At 36.5% G+C, this 22,685-nt stretch overlaps 2 protein-coding genes across 2 annotated transcripts; one reads left to right on the forward strand and one right to left on the reverse strand.

The window, feature by feature from the left end:
- Window positions 1-16,613: 16,613 nt before the first annotated feature.
- LOC141249386 (uncharacterized) lies at window positions 16,614-20,313 on the forward strand. Its single transcript, XM_073669606.1, has 10 exons — window positions 16,614-17,330; window positions 17,422-17,482; window positions 17,586-17,701; window positions 17,773-17,839; window positions 17,911-17,970; window positions 18,040-18,161; window positions 18,241-18,295; window positions 18,340-18,464; window positions 18,545-18,789; window positions 20,256-20,313. The coding sequence occupies exons 1-10, from the start codon at window positions 16,614-16,616 to the stop codon at window positions 20,311-20,313; spliced, it is 1,626 nt and encodes a 541-aa protein (XP_073525707.1).
- Window positions 20,314-20,528: 215 nt separating this feature from the next.
- On the reverse strand, window positions 20,529-22,132 carry LOC141249387 (uncharacterized). Its single transcript, XM_073669607.1, is given in 7 exon segments — window positions 20,529-20,579; window positions 20,688-20,753; window positions 20,831-20,956; window positions 21,026-21,191; window positions 21,421-21,434; window positions 21,436-21,771; window positions 22,100-22,132. Coding segments are annotated over 7 exon segments (792 nt in total).
- Between the last annotated feature and the right edge of the window lie 553 nt (window positions 22,133-22,685).

The raw sequence follows: 22,685 nt of genomic DNA on the forward strand, positions 1-22,685 counted from the left end.
TAACTACCTGGGGGTTCCATGGTGTGCCGATGGTAAAATACTATGATATCACTAAGAATCTCATAAATGTTAGTTACATTGTGATATATTTGGTTTCTTATTAGTTTCAAATGTAACTCAGTTGCTGTCTTGTCCAAAGAGATTTCAAGTCCCAAAAGCGACGAAGTTCTACAACAACTAGTTCAATGCCGTGGTCGGGGAGTCACGGGTGAAGGATCAATAGTTCTTGAAGACGACGACGAGCCAAGATAACTCATATTCCTTTGCGTCATAGCACCACCACTTTTTATTGTAACCTCCAAGTCAATATGTACTAGTGATTCCCCGCTAATTTATGGATTAAATATAATTTGCTTCGTACAACAACAAAAGGTCAAGAAATGATTATGTACCCTTCTCTTAATATCGCCATAGACCTAAAATTATCCTGTCACATACAATACACAGTCAACAACATTGAATGGTGTTGACACGCAAAATTTACATCAAAACAACAATGCACCTAAAAGCATATTGTCATGAACTACAATACTGTCATGCACCTAATATTATCCTGTCATTTACAATACATATTCATGATCCACAATTCAAAATGAACATAACACCAAAAGATGGATCCCTAATGTTTCAAGAGCGGTTGTTGAAGCATTGCCTTGCAAGATGCCCAAATCTGTTACACTTTGTGCATTTCCTCCTCTCCCAAGCAGCTTTGTATCTGTTAACCCTTGGTCGTCCAGGACCTCTAGTCCACAATGGATGTGAGCATTGAACTCGAGCTGGCAAAGTCCACTAGGACCGGGACTCAGGGACAACACGGATAATTTCCTTGTACATTTCAGTCACATTCTTGTTAAGATAGTAGGAGGAAAGCAAATCGACTACCCACACATTCAGTTCAGAGGCTACTGCGAATGCATGTCGGCAGGGAATTCTGTCTTTGTGGAACACCTCGCATTGGCATTTCCTCTGTCGCAGGTCCACCTCGAAAGTTTTGAAGCCTTCCTTCACTTCAGCCACATACTGGCTTAACCTGGTCGCCCTCAATGACAATGATTGCATACGTCGTTGGTCCAGTGTTACAACCACTTTGTTGGCTGGCTCATCATCCACTGTGCCTGGCTTACTCCTCCTGTCTTCGAACCACCTTGACATTGTCTGCAAGATTGTGTTGAATAATGGAATGATTGGCCAAGCACGTTCATTTTTTAGTACAACATTGAGAGACTCTGAATTGTTCGTTGTCATAATGTTGAACCTCTCGTAACGGCAGTGTGCCCTTGACCAAGATTCTACAGGTACTCTCATGGCCCTTTCTGCCATGCGCGGTGCCATCAGCTTTAACATATCCATCTCCTTCTCAAAGTCTTCGACCGTGTAGGCCTTAGCAACATTGAACCACTGATCCTACAAAGCTCCCGGGCCGCTCCCCGAAGGCCTCAGATTATGGTACAAATGGTATGCGCAATAACCATGGCCTGCCAGCTTGTAATGCACCTTCATAGCACTCTTTATGCTTGCGAGCCTATCCGATATGACGATAGTTTCCACATATCGGGGACCGCACCGCTTAGTTTCAAATGTTCAAAGAAGAAAGACCATGACGCTTTGCTCTCGGACCCCACAACTGAGAACGCAATGGGATAAATATGATTGTTTGGATCTTGTGCAACTGCCATAAGAAGAACTCCGCGGAACTTCCCCGACAAGTGAGCACCGTCAACGGAAACAACCTGAAGTATTTGCAAACATTACTACCCCACAATAGTAATGACATGATCCTACCATAGTACTAATATGAGTCTGCCATAGTACTGAAATTATCCTTCTGTACCTTATATTTCAAACATTACTATCCCAACATTATTATCCCACCATAGTAATGAAACTATCCTACAATAACTTATATGTTTAAATATTTGCAAACATTACTATCCCAACATTACCATCCCACCGTAGTACTAAAACTATCCTACCATATATAATATACTTCCACATTTGCATACATTACCATCCCAACATTACTATGTCACCATGGTTGATGCAGGAGCATCCCTCAAGCCAACTACCCAAGGAGCCATCACAAGAGCCATGTCAAAGAAGATCCAAGACCTCATTATACAAGTAACTTTGACTCAAGACTTAGGGCATGATTTGGAACCCATTGCTTCTACACTTCTGGCATGTAAAAGAAGTGCTCATCCCCAACAAATCCAATGAAGACAGCCAAGCCATTGGAGGACTCCAACATGGCTGCATTTGGCGTTTTTGTGCAACTATCACAACTAGACACTTAGCCGGTTAAGTTGTCTAGATGTAACGTTTTCACACTCTTCCCTAACTATTTTGTGGAACTTATCTTACCGTCACACTATGGGAGCTGGCCATGCCCGAAGTCGTTACCTTAACCGCAAGGAGGTAATTTGGTCTTTATTTCAATTATTTTTATGTTTCAAAGGGCCGGATTCAACCTAGGTATAAAAGCCTAAAACTAACCTTCACTAGGGGCCTTTGATTGAATTGATGTTGTAGTAGAGTAAAAACTCCTCCTAGTTTCTCATGGGCCATCTTTGATTAGTTTGAGCAGATCTATCAAACTGCTTACCTTGCCTATTTCATCTTGTTTATGTAATTGATTTTATAAACTTGTTGAATGGGAAACTCTTGGTGCTCATGGTAGTATATCTCCATGTTGTGTTAAGTTATAGCTTGTTTTGATCTTTCTCTTCTTGTATTGTGTTGAGGTTAAGTCCAAGGTGCCTTACATAGCAAGAGAATTTCTCTTCAAGAACATATCCATTTCTTCCCTTTAAACTCTTTCTTTCTTCTTGTTCTTGCTTGTTTTCAAGTTTGAACAACACTTAGAACAATTTTCTTAGTGTGTGTTAGTTGAACACTCTAGATCCGAGCTTGTGGGAGATAATCCTACATCAAGTGGTATCAGAGCTCAGCTGAGTTTTCAACCATCTCTCACCCTTAAAAACACAAAAACAAAGTGATTTGCAACACTTGCAAAGTCACACAAAAAAACAGCCCCAAAAACACTAGCCAAGCCTTGTTGTTGTGTGCCTTTTTGTTGGTCTAAGTCTAATGAATCTTTTGAGTATTTGCAGGAACTAAAACCCAAGTTGGAAGTGTTTGAAGAGGCCTAAGGAATCACCAAGCAAAGTTGAGGGAGTGTCTAAGAGAGAACCAAAGCCAAAACCTAAACCGGGTACTTGATTTCATGCACAAAAGTGGTCAAGAACCCAACTTTGAAGCTTCACACCTCAAACCAAACACAACCAAATGAAGAACACTTATGAGCCCCATGAAGAACAACATTTGATATGTTGAGGGCAACAAAAATCAGGCCAAGGGCACGAGTAGATTGTCCAAACACTAAAGCCAAAAATCATTCCCAAAGCGGTAAAGTGTCATTTTCTACTTTTCAAAAGTGTTGACCTAGCCTATTCACAAGACTTTGCAGCCTCATTGGGTCGTGCCTTTTTGGATGTGACCTGAGCCTTCCACATAGAAAAACCCCACTACAAGGATCAAGAAAGTTCACATCCATTGCAGCTCATTAACCTCTTGAAACAAACACCCAAAGTTGCTTGCAACACACTTTTTGTACCCCGGGTAACGTGCTAGCATGCCTTTTCTTAACTAAATCTTGTACCTTTTGTTGTGTAGTCCAATTGCAACATTTGGAACGTGACCAAGTGTCCTAAAGCACATAAAGAAGAAGGAGAGAGGGGATTTCCATGAGCCCCTCACACCTAGCCTAACCCCACCCTTATGCCTTGTACTTGGCTACACTTAGCCAAGTTTAAACACATATCCTAGCCTAATTCTCAAGGACACTTCCAAGGCTAAGCAAGGGCATTTCAAGGGCTTCTTTATGCACCATAACTGAGGTAATACGTTCTCAAGTCCCTTTGAACTAAACACTTTCCTACATCATCTTCTTACAAGTGCACTTGCTTGTCTATGCTAGCTATAACTCTTTGTTGATTAAGCATCTTAGTGTACCAAGCTAACAAGTGTTACTAGCATCACATTGCATTGATAAGGTGATCAAATAGCCAAGGTTGAGAGGACATTACAGAGTGTAGAGTGATTCAAACACAAGCTTATTAGACTAACATTAACATTGTTCATTGTTTGTTGTCTTTGATCATGCCTAGCTCACAACAAGGATCCCAACATGGATCTCAACAAGAGGAGGTTCACCCACACCTACCCTCGGACAATAGCATCACTAATCAACCTGATTTAGTGAACATTCTTAGTGACTTGAAGAAGGTCATTGGTGACCTCTCTAGTAGGCTAGCCACCGTTGAATCCAAACAAGACAAGCCTAGAACTCCACCTATAGTTCTAGGGACCCAATTTGAAGTTGGAGGGACTTCACGCCCACACACTCAACTACCATTACCAAACCAAGAAGTGAGGCATGAACCCATATCACCTAACCTAAGGCCGGATCCCATAAGAATACCCACTAGACCCATTGTCTCACCATGGCCTAGACCTCCACCAATGAACTATCCAAGGGAGTTTTCTAACCCTAACTCTCCTGAATGGAATAGGTATAGTGATGATGATTTTGATGAGTTTCAGGGGGATAGGTATATGAGGCAAGGAGGAAGAGGAAGGAGGCCAAGGTTCCAAAGACATGAGCAAAGATATGATCAAGCTCCTAGCCAAGAGAGGAAGATGGTATTGGTAAAGTGAAGGTCAAGATCCCTAGCTTTGAGGGAAAGTGTGATCCTGACTTGTACTTAGTGTGGGAGAGGAAAATGGATCAGATTTGGGCTTGTCACAACTTCCCCGAGATGAAGAAGATACAACTTGCAACATTGGAGTTTCAAGACTATGCTATGCTATGGTGGGATAGTTTCACTCAAGGGAGAAGGGATGCATTTGCACAACCTATCACCACTTGGAATGACAGGAAGAGACACATGAGGGAGAGGTTTGTACCAGAACATTACAAAAGAGAGCTTAGATACAAGCTAGAGAGTTTGAAACAAGGAAGCATGAGTGTGGAGGAAGTGTACAATGTCATGCACATGGCCATGATCAAGGCTGACGTTAAAGAGGATCCAGTTGACACCAATGCTAGATTCTTAAGGGTCTTGAATCCATCTATCTCCCTAGAAGTGGATATGTACCCTTATGACACAAGTGATCAACTCCTACACAATGCTATTAAGGTGGAAAGGAAAATGAAGCAAAGATTGTTGCAAACTTCAAGGCCAACATCTAGGCCTACTACTCAAGGCAACACATGGAATGGAAGGCCATCATCTAGCACCCCATTTCAGCCTAAGGTTGCCCCACCTTCAAGAGACTTTCCTAAGCCCCAAGGCAATGCCATTGGCACTCAAGGGAGTACTTCTAAACCCCCTCAAACATCCAACAATGTGCATCCTAAGTCTAGTAGTTTAGAATGTTTTAAGTGCAAAGGAAAGGGCCATTTTATGAGAGATTGTCCTAACAAAAGAGTGATGGTTATCAATGCCCTAGGACAATATGAATCAGAGAGTGAAACTGAGGAGAATGACCCTAATCTTGCTATAGAAGATGACTTAGGAGAGGACAATGATGAGATAGAATATGAACAAGGAGAAGTGTTAATTTGCAAAAGAGCTTTAAGTGTGCAAACTGAGTTAGTGGAAGATAATCAAAGAGAAAACTTGTTTCATAGTAGATGTGTGATCAAAGATAAAGTGTGTGATGTGATCATAGATGGAGGGAGTTGTTGCAACATTGCTAGTAGTGAGTTAGTTGACAAACTTAGCCTACCTTCAATCTTGCACCCTAGACCTTATAAGTTGCATTGGATGAATGATTGTGGAGAACTTAAGGTCCATAAGCAATGCAAAGTCACACTTAAGATAGGACACTATGTAGACACCATCCTATGTGATATCTTACCTATGCAAGCATGTCATCTATTACTAGGTAGGCCTTGGCAATATGATAATAAGGTCACACATGATGGGTTCACAAACAAGTATACCTTTATGTTTAATGGAAAACTAACCACTTTGAAACCTATGACTCCTCACCAAATTGTTGAAGCTGCAGAAGCTAAGAGAATGAAGGATAAGGTGAAGGAGAAGCCTAGGATCAAAGACAAGCCATTGGCTATGTATACTTCCAAGTGCCAAGGACAATTTTCCATGCTTGTGTTCAAAGAAGTTAAGGAGGATGATTTTGTGCCCAAAGATGCAAGACTCATGAGCTTAGTGAAAAGCCACAACATGACCTCAGAGAACCCACAAATCACCCTACCTAAACCCATTCAAGATGTCCTAGATTCCTTCCATGAAGTTTTTTCGCAGGAGCTACCACTAGGCCTTCCTCCACTTAGGGGCATAGAGCACCAAATAGACTTCATACCCGGTTCTATACTCCCTAATAGGCCAGCCTATAAGATGAATCCCATGGAGAGTAAGGAAGTGGAGACACAAGTGAAAGAGTTACAAGAGAAGGGGTACATTAGGGAGAGTATGTCCCCTTGTGCTGTGCCAGTTCTCTTAGTGCCAAAGAAAGAAGGCACCATGAGAATGTGTGTGGATTGTAGAGCCATCAACAACATCACAATCAAGTATAGACATCCAATCCCAAGGCTTGATGACATGTTAGATGATCTCCATGGAGCAACATACTTCTCCAAGATAGATCTCAAGAGTGGTTATCATCAAATAAGAATGAGAGAAGGTGATGAATGGAAAATTGCACTCAAGACCAAGTTTGGCCTCTATGAATGGCTTGTCATGCCATTTGGCCTCACCAATGTTCCATCAACCTTCATGAGATTGATGAACCATGTGCTAAGAAGCTTTATAGGCCAGTTTGTTGTGGTTTACTTTGATGACATTCTCATCTACTCTAAATCTCTACTTGACCATGCCTACCACCTAAGGGAAGTATTATCGAAGCTCAAAAATGAATCACTCTTTGCTAATATTAAGAAATGTGATTTCTACTCTAATCATATAACTTTTCTTGGCTTTGTAGTGAGTTCTAAGGGGTTGGAGGTGGACAAGGACAAGATCAAAGCCATACAAGATTGGCCAACTCCAACAAGTGCAACACAAGTTAGGAGCTTCCAAGGGCTTGCTAGCTTTTATAGAAGATTTGTCAAAGACTTTAGCACCATTGCCTCCCCCTTAATTGAACTCACAAAGAAGAATGTCATATTCCAATGGGGACCAAGGCAAGAAGAAGCATTCAATGAGCTCAAGGCTAAGCTAACGGAGGCACCACTCCTAGTTCTACCAGATTTCACAAGACCCTTTGAGGTTGAGTGTGATGCAAGTGGTGTGGGAATTGGAGGAGTGCTTATGCAAGAGGGTAAGCCTATTGCTTTCTTTAGTGAGAAACTCAAGGGTGCAACTCTAAACTATTCTACTTATGACAAAGAATTGTATGCCTTGTTTAGGGTGTTGAAAACTTGGCAACATTATCTTTGGCCTAGTGAGTTTGTCTTACATACTGACCATGAGTCACTTAAACACTTTAGAAGTCAAGACAAACTTGATAGGAGGCATGGTAGATGGATGGAGTTCATTGAGACTTTCCCTTATATTATCAAGTATAAGAAAGGGAAAGACAATGTAGTGGCTGATGCTCTCTCTAGGAGGCATGCCTTGCTCACCACCCTTGATTCCAAGGTGTTAGGTTTCACCTACATCAAGGAACTCTATGGACTTGATTCTGATTTTGGAGCTATCTATGCTCATTGCCTTGACAAGGGTCAATTGGGCAAGTATTATTTGTTTGATGGATTCTTGTTTAAGGTTGATAGAGTTTGTATACCTAAGTGTTTTCTTAGGCTTCTTCTTGTGGAGGAATCTCACAAGGGAGGACTAATGGGGCACTTTGGGAGAGACAAGACTCTATCCATTCTGAGTTCCCATTTCTTTTGGCCTCATATGCTCAAAGACATAGAAAACATGCTTAACAGATGCATAGAGTGCCTTAAGGCCAAATCCAAAGTTAAACCCCAAGGATTGTACACACCATTGCCTATACCTAGTGCACCATGGCTAGACATTAGTATGGACTTTATAGTTGGTTTGCCTAGGACTAGAAGGGGTAGAGATTCCATCTTTGTGGTGGTAGATAGGTTTAGTAAGATGGCACATTTCATTGCTTGTCACAAAACTGAGGATGCCACTAATGTAGCTAACTTGTTCTTTTCTGAGGTTGTAAGACTACATGGCTTACCTAGGACCATTGTGAGTGATAGAGATCCTAAATTCCTTAGCCATTTTTGGAGAACCTTGTGGGGAAAGATAGGCACTAGACTTTTATTTTCCACATCTAGTCACCCACAAACGGATGGACAAACGGAAGTGACCAATAGAACCTTAGGTACAATGCTTAGAGCCTTGATTAAGAGTAACCTAAAGGCATGGGAAGACTTGTTACCACATGTGGAGTTTGCCTACAATAGAGCTACCCATTCTAGCACAAAACTGAGCCCATTCATGTGTGTTTATGGCACTAACCCCCTAACCCCATTTGATCTTATTCCTTTGCCTTGCAAAGAGAAGTGTGACTATAGTGCAGAGAACCAAGTGAAGCTCATGAAAGACCTCCATGAGAGGACCAGAGAGAGGCTAGATAGCTTGGCCAAGAGTGTGTCAGGGACAAAGAACAAGTTTAGAAGGAAGGTGTTGCTCAAAGAAGGTGATCTCGTATGGGTACATCTAAGGAAGGAGAGATTTCCAAACCTAAGAACTTCCAAGCTTTCTCCAAGAGGAGATGGACCATTCAAGGTGTTAAGAGTGGTTGGTGACAATGCCTATGTCATTGACCTACCTGAGGAGTATGGAGTGAATCCAACTTTCAACATAGGAGATCTCACTCTCTTTGAAGAACAACAAGATGAAGCATGGGAGGAAACTAACCAAGAAGAGCCATTGCCCATTATGGGAGGGGATGGCCTGGGGTCAGGCCTCTCTCAAGAGGGAGGGAATGATGCAGGAGCATCCCTCAAGCCAACTACCCAAGGAGCCATCACAAGAGCCATGTCAAAGAAGATCCAAGACCTCATTATACAAGTAACTTTGACTCAAGACTTAGGGCATGATTTGGAACCCATTGCTTCTACACTTCTGGCATGTAAAAGAAGTGCTCATCCCCAACAAATCCAATGAAGACAACCAAGCCATTGGAGGACTCCAACATGGCTGTATTTGGCGTTTTTGTGCAACTATCACAACTAGACACTTAGCCGGTTAAGTTGTCTAGGTGTAACGTTTTCACCCTCTTCCCTAACTATTTTGTGGAACTTATCTTAGGGTAATTTGGTCTTTATTTCAAGTATTTTTAGGTGTCAAAGGGCCGGATTCAACCTAGGTATAAAAGCCTAAAGTTAACCTTCACTAGGGGCCTTTGATTGAATTGATGTTGTAGTAGAGTAAAAACTCCTCCTAGTTTCTCATGGGCCATCTTTGATTAGTTTGAGCAGATCTATCAAACTGCTTACCTTGCCTATTTCATCTTGTTTATGTAATTGATTTTGTAAACTTGTTGAATGGGAAACTCTTGGTGCTCATGGTAGTATATCTCCATGTTGTGTTAAGTTATAGCTTGTTTTGATCTTTCTCTTCTTGTATTGTGTTGAGGTTAAGTCCAAGGTGCCTTACATAGCAAGAGAAGTTCTCTTCAAGAACATATCCATTTCTTCCCTTTAAACTCTTTCTTTCTTCTTGTTCTTGCTTGTTTTCAAGTTTGAACAACACTTAGAACAATTGTTCTTAGTGTGTGTTGGTTGAACACTCTAGATCCGAGCTTGTGGGAGATAATCCTACATCAATGGTACTGATACGATCCTACCATACTGTATTTGATCCTACCTCATTATAGTTGTACTGACCTTTCTAAGCTGTGGGATGGCTCTGATGGTACATCCCAATGCCCAAAAGCAAGACTCAAATCTGTTATGACAGTCTGTTTTAATTGATGTGTACGAACCAGGATTCACTACTTTAAGCATCTCTAACCATGAATGGATGTACATGAAACTTTCCTCCGCAGTGCCTCGGACCATGGCTTCAGCTACCTGCCTTGCTCGAGAGGCTTTCATGTAACTGACATCGATCCCTCCTGACTTCAAAGCAGTTTGTATAGCTTTTGCCGACAACATTTTCTTCCCGAGGTTGTACCTAGTTAAACAACAAAACAGTTAGATCAATTGAACGAATGATGATGGAAACAAAATTGACTTTACCATACCTTGGAGTATTTTACTAGCAACATATGACGTAGTTGCCTTCTTGCCTGGGATGTGTGTGTACTTCAGCCCACAAGAATGTTCTGTCTTAAACTTCTTCACCTTAAACGTGCTCGTCTTCGGTATAATTGTCGCATTGATTCGGAACAGGCAACTTCTGACCTTGCATCCAACAAACAGACGTGTTGGTTCAGACCTCTTCACACGGGTTTCAAAACAGTTGTTCACAGCATATTCTACAATAGCATTTTTCAAGCTCTCCTTATCTTCATACAATGCTCCTAATCTTATTCCAGAACCGCTCATCGCTCCATCGTCTTGGACTACATCGGCTTCCACATATGAATGGTGTGACCTCAACGCTCTCAACTCAGCTTCATCCAATTCTTTGAAAAAATCCTGATTATACTCTTCCTCGTCATCCTCAACATCGTTGCATGAATCATCCACCAGGTCAATGACAGCTCTGCTAGACCCGGCACCATCACAGGCCACTCTTGCAGACTTTGCACTTGATTTTTCTACAAATTTGTCCCACCATAAGTATGAATCGTTGCTGAGATCACCATCGACATTTTCGCCATCATTTAGATCAACTACATCTAACTCCTCTGATCCACCACTTGAAATTTCCATTAGGGAATGGTCATGTTCTCCATCCGACTCTTCCTTTTCTTCATCTGTTAATAGACATACAAATTCAATAGGAATGGTCTTGTTCTCACGCTTTCGTTTCCTGTCATGAACCTGTTTCTCTCCTGCCATTGTCTGCGTTTTCGTTTCCACCTCTAGTGCGCTAGACAAAACTTCGATCTCCTCTGTTTTCGCTATTATAAAGGGTTTCACCTCATCCTCGACAGTCTCTACCTCACAATACAAAGGTGTTGGAAGACTTGCCCTCGTGAATTGCTAAACCTATATGCCTCCAAATCATCATCACAAGCAACATAGATGGGATGGATTCCCTGGTAGAGCAAGGGGGTAATAACTTAACTTAAGTATGATATTCTCTTCCATCCTCAACTTGCTACGAATAATCTTCACCAGATCCATGTACAAAATAGATTCCGGAGTCAACAACCCAGATGAAACTTGCTTGCCTTGGTATACCCACACATCTCCTCTCCAAACCCAACTCCCGCCACTTACTACTGTAATCAGGCACTCGCCTGTGTACAAAAATAAAATTACCGATTCAATTCCAAACACGGAAATCAATAATCTACTTCATATATAATTAATCGCACATGTTATTTTAGCATAAAGGTAAGCAGTAAAAATTTCCCTCAATCCACATTCTTACCCATTATTATATAGCTTGGTGAGCTTTGTGACAGGATCGGTTACAGGGAAATTCAATGGATGTACGAGGTATGTAAATGCTGGAATATTCCTGGGGCTGAGTGGATGAAAGTAGAGTAAATACAAATATATGAAAAAGCGTAGCAGGATGAAAAGGTGGAAGAGGTTGAAGATAGCCACATATGCAAAAGGTATGACATATATGAGAATTTTTTAGTTCTTTTTTATTTGGAGGGTAAGTAGATAAGTTTTTTTGGCGGGCAATGCAACGGATTGGACGTTTTCGGGAGGGAGATCCGGGCCAATAAGAGATCGCCAACTCAACATTGATCTCAACTCATCTCACATCTTATGTAATGTTAACTCTACCAAGTAATATATGGGATTTTTTTCCAACTTCAGTTGTACATGGTATATACATATTTTTCAAAACATTACAATATATATTTATTGCTCTCTTTGAAGACATATATTCACATTTTTCATTTTTTAATACATAATTCACTAAACTCTGTAAGCCATTAAACATTTTTTGAATTTTACAACAGATCTTGTCATGCCTTGTATATTGGATCACCATGTATTGTTACAGGTGTACTCTCTCACGTTTCGGTGCGGTAACCAACTGAAAATAATCAAAGGCGTTGTCAAGGGTTTTTGGTGGGAAATTGTAAATTGGGCGGGAAGATTAGTGTTTTGAGCTGGGTGATTAAAACACCTTAACCCGAAGCTAAGCAAATGTATTTTCTTTTCCTTTTTCCATTGCATCCAATCACGGTGTGCCACGTCAGTGTCATCTCAAATCTGTGTCCAGGTAGTGCACTGTAGCCCTACACGCAACTTTTCAGACTTTCTACTTCTTTATATTATTTCCGGATTTAAAAGAAAAGGTAAAAAAATGTGCAAATGTGTGTAGATATATAAAGGTTGGTGGTAGATTTGGGATTAGGCCCAAAAAAGTGCATTTTTTTGACCAATACTTCTATTATTATACATATAATTTGCTTATATATTTTATCATTTAAGTGTTCGGTGGGTATTACAAAATTATGGACATATATGTATATTTTTATTTTTTTTCACTGTTAATTGGTTTTGAATTTTAAAGAAAAATTGTAAATACAACCAATAGTATTTCTAATATGATTTTGATCAATCTAAATTTTTATCTATATTTCATAGTATTTACACTTTTTTATAAATTTTTAAATTTTTACAAACTTAATATAAACATATACACTTCTATTTGATTATTTAATATTTAAATACATATTTATAAAATAAGCTATAAGATTAATATGAATAAAAAGATGTTTTTAGTAACTAATAAATACTTTTCATAACTAAAACAGTTTAGAGAGGGTTTTCTTTTAAAAAAAATAATTAAATGCTTTAATGGAAATATTTAATTATACGGTTATCCTCCTAGTTTATTATTATCCATTTTATTTTATTTTTCCCTATATTTTTTAGTATTTCTATTTTTATAGATTCATGTAGTTTGATTTTAAAAATATTATTATTATATTTATTTAATAATAAATATTTATATAAAAGACAAAAAGTTTTTTTTATAATTTTATACATCTTTCATAAATTTTTTAATAATTTCAATAAATTATAAGAAAAATTCATAATTATTAAAATTACAAGCAAAATCTGTAATTTATATAAAAAGCACTTATTTAACGTTTTGTGACACCTCTAAGATTTATAAACATATATATATTAGATTAATTATATTAACATTAAGATGTTAGATAGAAAAATTATATTAGCTTAAATAGATAGATTAGATAGATAAATTAAACTAAAAAAAATTAAAATATTAAGATTAAAATTGACATTAAGAAGATTAAAATCTTTATCTTTATATTATTATTATTATATATATTAAAGCTAAAATATTTCAAGCTTTCTCAAGAGTTTAGACCTCACAATTGCTTATGTGTCAATCTTCTATTTGCCACACTATTCTCTCTCCTCTTTTATTAATCTATTAGTTTTTCCTTTCTTTATCATTTGCATATATTAAAGCTATAATTGGATATATTATTTATATTTATATACTAATCAAATCTTATAAAATCTCATTCTTAACAGATTTTCTATTTAATAAAGATTTTATAAAGTCTAGCGTAAGTCTATAAAATCATATCTCTTATTTATTTTAGTTTATTTATTTTATTTCTAGATTCATAAAAATATGTCTCATGTATATCCTATAATTTATAAAATAATTTTATCTTATTTTTATTTTTGTTTATCTTAAAACTTATCCCCCTAGAATCTCTTTTATCCTATGATATTACAATATTAAAAAATTAAAATATCATCTTCTAACTAAGAAAAATGTAAAAATATGTTATTGAAAACTTTATCAATATGCACTATTTTGTATTCTTTTATTACAAAAATACATCTAATCTATACATAAAATTTATAGGTACTTTGTATTATTACAAAAATACATTTCATATAATTTATAAAAGATTTTTCATCTTATTTTGATTCTAGTTTATTATAATAAGATATCTCCTACAATCTCTCTTATCTTATGATAGTACAATATTAAAAAAATAAATTAAAAGATCATCTTCTAAATTGAAAAAAATAAATAGAAAGTGTTAAAATATTTTTTCACACTATTCTCTCCTTTTTATTAATATTTTAATATATTTTTTCTATCACATATATATTAAAGCTACAATTAGATATATTATTTTTTATTATTCAAATCTTATCAATTCTTATTCTTAACTTTTTAAGAACATATATTGTTCCTAGAATTTCTTTTCAGTGATATTTATTTATGAGATCAATAAAATCTAATAAAATCAATACAACCTATATATATATATATATATATTAAAAATAAATAATTTTGGCTATCATTAACAAGTATGGACCATTCTATAATACACTAGAATATAAAAATGATTTTATATCTCCTATTATAGGAGATATAAATAAAGTATATATGATATACACTAGAGTTGTAAATAAAAATAATTTTATTTAACATATTAATAAGAATTATTTAATATATTAAAATAATAGTGATTTATAAACAAATAATTTATTAATTATATACATGATTTATAAAATACTATTTATAAATCATGTATATAATATTAAAATGTATATTATTTAACATCAGTAGTGCACTAAAAGAGTGCACTTCCCAGTAATGCACTGGTGCACTTCTCGGTGTACTAAGGTGCACTCCTCGGTGTACTAAGGTGCACCCCCAATAGTGTACTGGTGCACATTACAGTAGTGTACTACCAGGTGCACTCTACGGTAGTACACTGGTGCACTTTGTAGTAGTGCACTAGTGCACTATCCAGTAATATACTGGTGTATTATAATAGTCCGCGGTCCGCACCGAAAATTATTTCGCATCCGATCAGCCCTCTATATTTTAATATATAATGAATACTATTATAAACTACATTTCTTCCCTAAGATTTAAAACTACCATAATTTATATTTTATATTGTATAAAAAAATAAAACAAAATTTTGTGGAATTTAAAGAAAAAACTTTCAGAAAAATAAAATATTTTATTCATAAATAAAATTTTCATTTAAATTTAGAGTGGGTCATTTTTATATATTATTTGAATTATAGTAGTACTATTTAACATGTATCACTATTTTATCTAATAACTATTTATCATCTCATCAAATCTCATAACTTAATCAAATATCACATCTATGATAAACTCTATTTTAAAAATATAATTTATAAATATTAAGATTAAAATTGACATTAAAAAGATTAAAATTAAGAAGATAAAATAAGAAGCTAAAACTATTATTCCCTCCATCCTCAAATATAGTTCCTTTTTATACTTTGCATAATATTTGAAAAAAAAATATTAATAAAATAAAGTGAATTGAAAGAAAGGAAAGTTTAATGAGAAAAGGAAAGTATATTGAAAAAAAAAAAGTTAAAATAGTTTCCTTAAATCGAAATAGAAACATATTTTTGGAAAGTCAGAGAATGAAGTAAAAACTATATAACGGAGGGAGTAATACACCGAAAACGGCACACGAAAGGTAATTCCACCAAATATCATCACCGAAACGCATTGACCGATTCAAAGACGTAAGCACCAAGGCTTAAACCCTAAGCCCCCTCTCAATTGCCAGTTGGCAGTCTCACTCTCCTGCGCGGTATCTATCTCCTCTCTTCTCGCTGCCGCCCTTTCTTATACTAACCCTAATCTTCGTGGATTTCTCGTAATTTTGGAATTTCGAAGGTTTACTTCTCTTCTATTTGTCTATTCTTTTGTGATTTTGATTTTGATATACTTTTATATATTCTCGTTGAGTTCTGCACCGTCGCGGAGACTTTTCGTAGTCTGCGACGATTTTTAGATCTGTGGTGATCTTATTGTGTTTTCTATGCCATCAGGCCAATTAGCGAGTTTGAAGCGAAGATCAACGTCGCTGTTTGAACTGCGAAGTCGATGAGATACGCGAACAATCGTTTCAGTGGACAGAGGACGCCTTCAGTCTTAGTGTCGTTCGCCCGATAGGTAAGACTTGTATGTGAAATTTGGTTTCTTCCCTTGAGATTCTCTTTGGTTTTGTTGTGGTGAAGTGTTTTGTGGATTTATGACAATTAAAACCTGTTACGATTTTTCCAAAATTCGGGGTTTCTATCTAGGGTTTCTCATTGACTTGAGTCGTTGATTTGGTTTTTAGTTATTTCACTATAGTTCGGTTTCTGAGTCCCTTATCCGTTCATAATTGAAAACTTCAGCACTTCACTGTGGATATTGAGAGAGAAAAAATGAAACTTTTAGTTTCTGAAGTCTTCATTGATTGTTTTTTCTACGAAAAAAGAGATCTTGACTGGATTTGGTGATAAATATTATTTTCAGGAATGCTGAATATGTAACTGAGACTTATTTGTTGACTGTATTGCAAAATTCTTTAGTTTTTCTTTACTGTATTTTCCTGATTATAACATGAGTATGTTGCATTAACAGAAACAGTGGTCTCTCTTCACCTTCTCCATCACTGAAACATCACATCGGTTCATTGTTCTACTGATAGCTATAATGACGATGACAATGTCCTCCACTAAGCTGAAGCTCAAAATCATTACAAGGAAGCCAGAACTCAGCACTTGTGAAATAGTTACAGGGCCTCTATCTAAAGATGCTAAAGGAAGTCAGAAAACAGAGCTGGGCAAACTCAAAAAATGTGGTATCTCAGTCGCAAACAGTGATAACAAACAGCAAGTCAAAACTATAATTGGGGTAAAGCGTGGTGCAGAAGAGATAGTAAACCTCCACAGCAAGAAGAAGCTTAAGATGGATCGCAGTCTGCACAGGAAATGCTCTGTGATATTAAAGAAGCTAATGACACATCAATGCTCTTGGCCTTTCCTTCAGCCTGTGGATCCAGTTTCTCTCAAAATTCCAGATTACTTCTCCATAATCACTAAACCTATGGATTTAGGCACAGTGAAGTCCAAACTAGAGAACAATCTTTACACCGTTGCTGAAGACTTTAAAGCTGATGTCAGGCTGATCTTCTCCAATGCTATGCGTTATAACCCCCCTGGAAATAGCTTCCACCTTATGGCAAAGGAGATGGATAAGTTGTTCAGTGACCAATGGAGATTTGTTGGTTCTACTGCGGATAAACAGCATACATCTGATGATAGTCAACGTGGCAGCAGCTTAAGAATAAATTTGGGCCGTTCTGAGTCATTATCTAGGAAGCCCATCTCAAAGGACCTGTCAAGTAAGAATCCTCAAGGACAAGATACTGTAAGTTGCTATTGTAGTGACTATCTCATTTACTTTATCTTTCTTCTGGAGATTTTGTTGAGAAAACTTCATTGTTTCTCTTAAACTCCAGAAGCACAATGCTATGATCTGCAAGGCACCCAAGCTGAGTGGCTCTCAATCTGTTTCTCCATGTGAGGACTTAAGCCGGTTTTCTTTAATCTTTATCTACAGATTCTTATCTTTATCTGATTTAGAACCATAATATTGACTTTTCGATATGTAATATGTATTCAGGCGCTAAAAGCTCTCTGCACGTGGACAACTCTGCAAACAGTACGCGTAAAGGGTCAACTCAATGTACCGAAAGGCCGAAACCTAAACTGATGACAGAATCTTCAACTGGATCAAAGGTAATATTTCCACCCAGTAAGATTCTGTTTCTGATGGTGAAACGTTACACTGAAAAGATATTTCTTTTCAGAAATCAGTTGCTGAGGTTGCTATTAAGTCCAAACTACATAGGAACAAGTCTGACCCTGATTCTGATGGTAAGCTATATACTTGGTTGCTGAATAGCTTTTATTACACAAAATTTTAATGTTGTGGGGGCTATTTGTAGGGGCTGCAAGTTGTCTGGACGAGGAACATGCTAATGCTACCTTGCCATCCGTTTCACAAGGTGAGTGCAATAAGCAATTATCCATTGTTAGTGTCTGTTTGTCACTTATCCAAGTTTTCCCTAATCTAGAATGGAGGTCACCAATTTATGAAGCTCAATTATCTCCCGAAAGGGCGTTACGCGCTGCAATGCTGAAGCGCCGTTTCGCTGATACCATCTTCAAGGCGCAACAGCAAACAACTCTATGTCATGTAATAATCTTCTACTCTCTCAAACATTATTAAACAGACTAATTCTTCGAAATTACTAATTTTTCATCTCTTCTCGTAGGGAGGAAAATACGAAGATGAAGAGAGAATGAGATTGGAAAGGCGGCAACACGAAGGTTGGTTTATTTACTGTCGTTAAAATCTGATAATTATTTTCAAGATACTTATTTTCGTATTTACCCTACAGAGAGACGCAAGATTGAAGCGCAAATCAAAGCCTCACAAGACAGAAAAGAAGCTGAGCGCAGAATGCAGCGAGAAACTGCGCGAAAATCATTAGAGAATGTCAGTTCGTGTTCATGATGATTTCTTCAATGTCATATATATATATTTTTTTTAACTCTCTTGCTTGTTATGAACTCCAGATGCAGAGATCAGTCGAGTTTGATGACAACATATCGATATTAACAGAGCTAGCGCACATGATTGGGGATTTTTCATTTGCTGGTCCGTTGCGAGGATATGGAGGGATGTACGCAGCATCGAATCAGTTTGTGAAGGGTAAGCTGAAGAGTCCATTGGAACGTCTAGGTTTGTATCTTAAAGAGGACGATGAGATTGTGTGTGATGAAGCAGCGATGATGGAATGTGAGGAAGGAGAGTTTATATCGTGATTTTTTTTGTCGATTTGACAAAATTATTTCCACTCGTTGTGTTTAGTGTGAGAGAAATCTAACTGTTGATTTTTCTTATCTATTTTTGCGGGATGAAAGTGAGGAACTTAGCGTATGAGAGGAAACGAAACCTGATTCTGGTAGTGCTATGTATATAAGAAGTATATTTCTATAGCTCTGTGTATGATATAAACTAAACTAGAATTACTACCAGCTTTGTTAAATAGAATTTACCTCTCTACATCTTTTACTATTCTCTCTATTAGAATTTTTTAAATGTTATTTTTTCATTTTTTTTTTCAATTCAATTCAAACGAGTTATCTAAATTAATTTTAATTTTTACTCTACTCACCTTTCTATTTATTTGCTTGTATTTTTTATAGATAATTTATTATTCTAATAATAGTTCTGATATTTTTTTGATAGTATCTCTTTTTACTCTTAATTGTTTTATATCACTATCTATTTTATCAAATGAGTTTCTAACATTAAATGTACACATAAATATCTTAATCTAATGCTAAAGTAAGAGAGTGTTTAAATCGTTTAATACTCCAATTAACAATCAATTATAAATTATATAAAGAAATATAGAAGAGAATATTGGTGTCTAATAAAATATTGAAATACTATTGAAAAAAATTATTTAAATTTCTCTAATGATTACTAGTACTTTCAAAATAATTTATCATAAAGATAAAAAATGTAAACAATAAGACAAGTCATATCCCATATATATTAAAGGTATCTCATTTTTCTAATCTCATATATCAAATTTTTTTATTTTGTCCTATAATTCTATCTCTACCTAAAATTTATAATGATTTTTGGTGCTTTCTCAATTCATTTCATGTGTCTTATTATTCTATCTTTTAATTATTATATTATCTTTAAAAACTCACAATATTTAGGAACAAATTACTAAGATAATTATATTTTAATTCACTTTATTATTAGATCGAACTGGTATCTCTAAAACTAACTCTAATTGTTATATTAAACAATCATTTTCATAACTTAGTTTATTTTTATTTTCCAAGTTCACTATTCTCGACATATATTGGAACACATAATTAATTATAATAAATTATAATTTTTCTAAGAATCAAACACTTCATGATATATTTTATACTATTATATTAAATTAAATCCAATTATTTTTACACTTTTAACCAAAAAATTAAGCAAACAAATGTCTCATACTGACACACGTTTTTCATATTGAACTTCGAAAAACTATAAATATTTTTACTGCGCATCAAGATCATCTTTAACATTATTATATATAAAATAATATTTATAATAAATGTTTAATTGATAGTAGCTACCTATCCATTCTATTAAATATCTTAACAATCCAAATCTAAAATTTGGATCACTCAACACTATATTATCAAATTCATTATTATTCACATCTCATTAAATTTTAACATTTAATCAAATTTCATTTTATTACACTAGATGGTCACGTAATGTACTTGTAATGAATGCAAACTGGAAGCTGTCAGAATACAAGTAGAACAAAAAACAAACGGTGGATGAAAAGAAACAGAATTATCAGGATAATCTTCATACGGAGAAAACTCCACATAAGTTGTCAATTCACATCAGCCATGGGAGACAAGACAACAGAGTTATCATAGACAGGAGCTCAATGTCAAGAACGTAACGAAAACACTGCAATGACTCTGAAACACAGCAAAAATCAACCATTTCTGCTGAAACTAACACATCTCAGCAAGTGTAACGGTTCTTCGCACCCCTGTCATGCCTCTTTGCATCATCCTGCACATTGTAACAATTCTTGCTCAACCATTTTTGTTATACCATAACATCAGGAAACAACTTATTTTTATAAACATCCAATTCAAAGGACTAAGGAATATAACTTACATGAAATATAAATCCGATGGTCTCATTGTAATCAAGGAACTTCTTCCATTGATGTCCAATACTTGTCTGCATTTGACAAAGGAAAAAGGGTTCAAACAATGAAACAGATAGTAGTAATCTAAATTGTATCTTTATTTAAATACCTGAGCAGCTTCATTTGAAGCATTCTTGGTCCACAGAGACACTTTTTCTTGTCTAGCTCTCACATTAACAACCACTCCACAGATCTCATCACCATGATCAAATTGCTCTCCAATCATCGCAAGTAACTGTACAGTTGGAATAATTTAGTAGAGATAACACACAAATGACAGGATGTTCAATGGTAAAACACATACTGAGTAAAGCCAGCAGGTATCTGATTTGCCGCGAGAATATGTGACAGTCCATTTTCCTCCATTGGCACAGATTGGGTCTTCCCATTTTGGCTCAATTTTGTGCTTGAAACAATAGAAATCTGCTCCCACACTGAGCTTGCTTGGGTGATGAATGTTGTTGTAAATTCTGAAATTACATGTTTGTCAAGTGATGAGGTTGAATGCTGATTCTTTAAAAGATAGACAAGAAAGATAAAGAGGTAAAGGCAGTAATCCCCAAATTTTTTTGATGTGTTGACACATTCAACAATTACATACACGAAAGATCTCAACAAGAACCAACATTTAGATTAAACCAACCCCTTCAAACGCAATTAAGATATGTTCTTTCAGAGATAGAGAGATTAGAAAGATACCCCCAAAACTCCTCGGACGGTGTGGAAGGTATAGACAGGGCGCATGGAAGAACCCCAAGAAGCAGCCTTGGATTTGGCCGCAGGACTGTCGAACCAGAAAGTCCAAGAATGCTCCAAAGGATGAGTGGCGGATATGGATTTGCTCGGCGCCGCCGCCGATGAGACGTCTTCGTCGCCGATGATCTCGCCTTCTTCAAGGCCTTCACCTTCTCCGACGACCAGATCCTTGGGCTCCTCGGCCGTGGTCAGGGTCGATTTCTCATACTCGTTCGTCATTTCTTTGTGAAATTCTCTTCCGCGTTTGTTTATCGACTCGTTTTCTCTTTCTCCCTCGTCTGGACAGAACGGAAACTAAGAGGATCGGAGCGAAGTGTGAAACCAACATATATTGCTAGCTAGGGAGTCGGTGTTGAATTCGGGTCGGTTTTTTTTTTTTTTTTTTTTTCTTTTTCCCAAGGCTAATAGGTCGGGTTTTGGTGTAAGGGCCCAAAGCAGATTTGGGCCAGCCTGTGCTACGTCACACCTTTCAAAAAAAAGAAAGTATATGTTTCTGCCCTAAAAAAAAGAAGTATATATTTCTCAAAAACGTATTGAACATAATATGTAACACAAAGGTTTGAATCTGGTAACGAAGGTGCACTAAAGAATAGACTTGAACTGTTGATGGAAGTTATTGAACGGTTTCGATTAAGGCGTACAAACCAATCCACATGCTAGGTGGGAGGACGGTGGCTCTCAAAAATCTAATTCTATGATCTTTGATGATTCCTACCATCTTCGATCATGCGATTACTACCGATACTCTTCGATTTCGACGATTCCTCTTAGACTTTGACGATTGCTCTTCAATAAATCTTGTATTTAGAAATGGTATGAAGAGGAAACAACAAAAACAAAGGTATTGACAACGATCAAATAATTGTCCGATTTCAACTGATTATTATCTCATTTGCTTCGATTTCGTTCCTATTTCAAGTCCTTGTGCCATTAATTGGGAATAACATACTATTGAGTTTGTTTAACTAGGTTATTGAAGCTTCCTTTACTCAAATGTGAAACATGGTGAAGATATGTTGATGCATGTTATGTTTATTGTATTAAAATGAAGTAAGTTACTGCAAATTCTTATATGTCATTAATATTATGCAGTTATTGTTTATGCTGATGCAACAATGACAATTGGAGATTGCACTATTATAGAAGCACAATTAAGAGGTAGTTTTGGTTGCAAAAATGTTCTTATTCAGTGTATAGATAGAGAAATC

This window comes from Phyllobates terribilis, unplaced genomic scaffold (assembly GCF_046119375.1).
Source record: "Phyllobates terribilis strain yellow unplaced genomic scaffold, ASM4611937v1 Scaffold_4523__1_contigs__length_59944, whole genome shotgun sequence".
Taxonomy (NCBI): Eukaryota; Metazoa; Chordata; class Amphibia; order Anura; family Dendrobatidae; genus Phyllobates; species Phyllobates terribilis.

Bases quoted from the DNA above. Each gene is read 5' to 3' on its own strand.
- LOC141249386 (XM_073669606.1), top strand. From the start codon at position 16,614: ATGACGATGACAATGTCCTCCACTAAGCTGAAGCTCAAAATCATTACA. The intron at 17,331-17,421 runs GTAAGTTGCTAT...CTTAAACTCCAG, and splicing joins ATCCTCAAGGACAAGATACT to AAGCACAATGCTATGATCTG. The intron at 18,790-20,255 runs GTGATTTTTTTT...TTATTACACTAG, and splicing joins GAGGAAGGAGAGTTTATATC to ATGGTCACGTAATGTACTTG.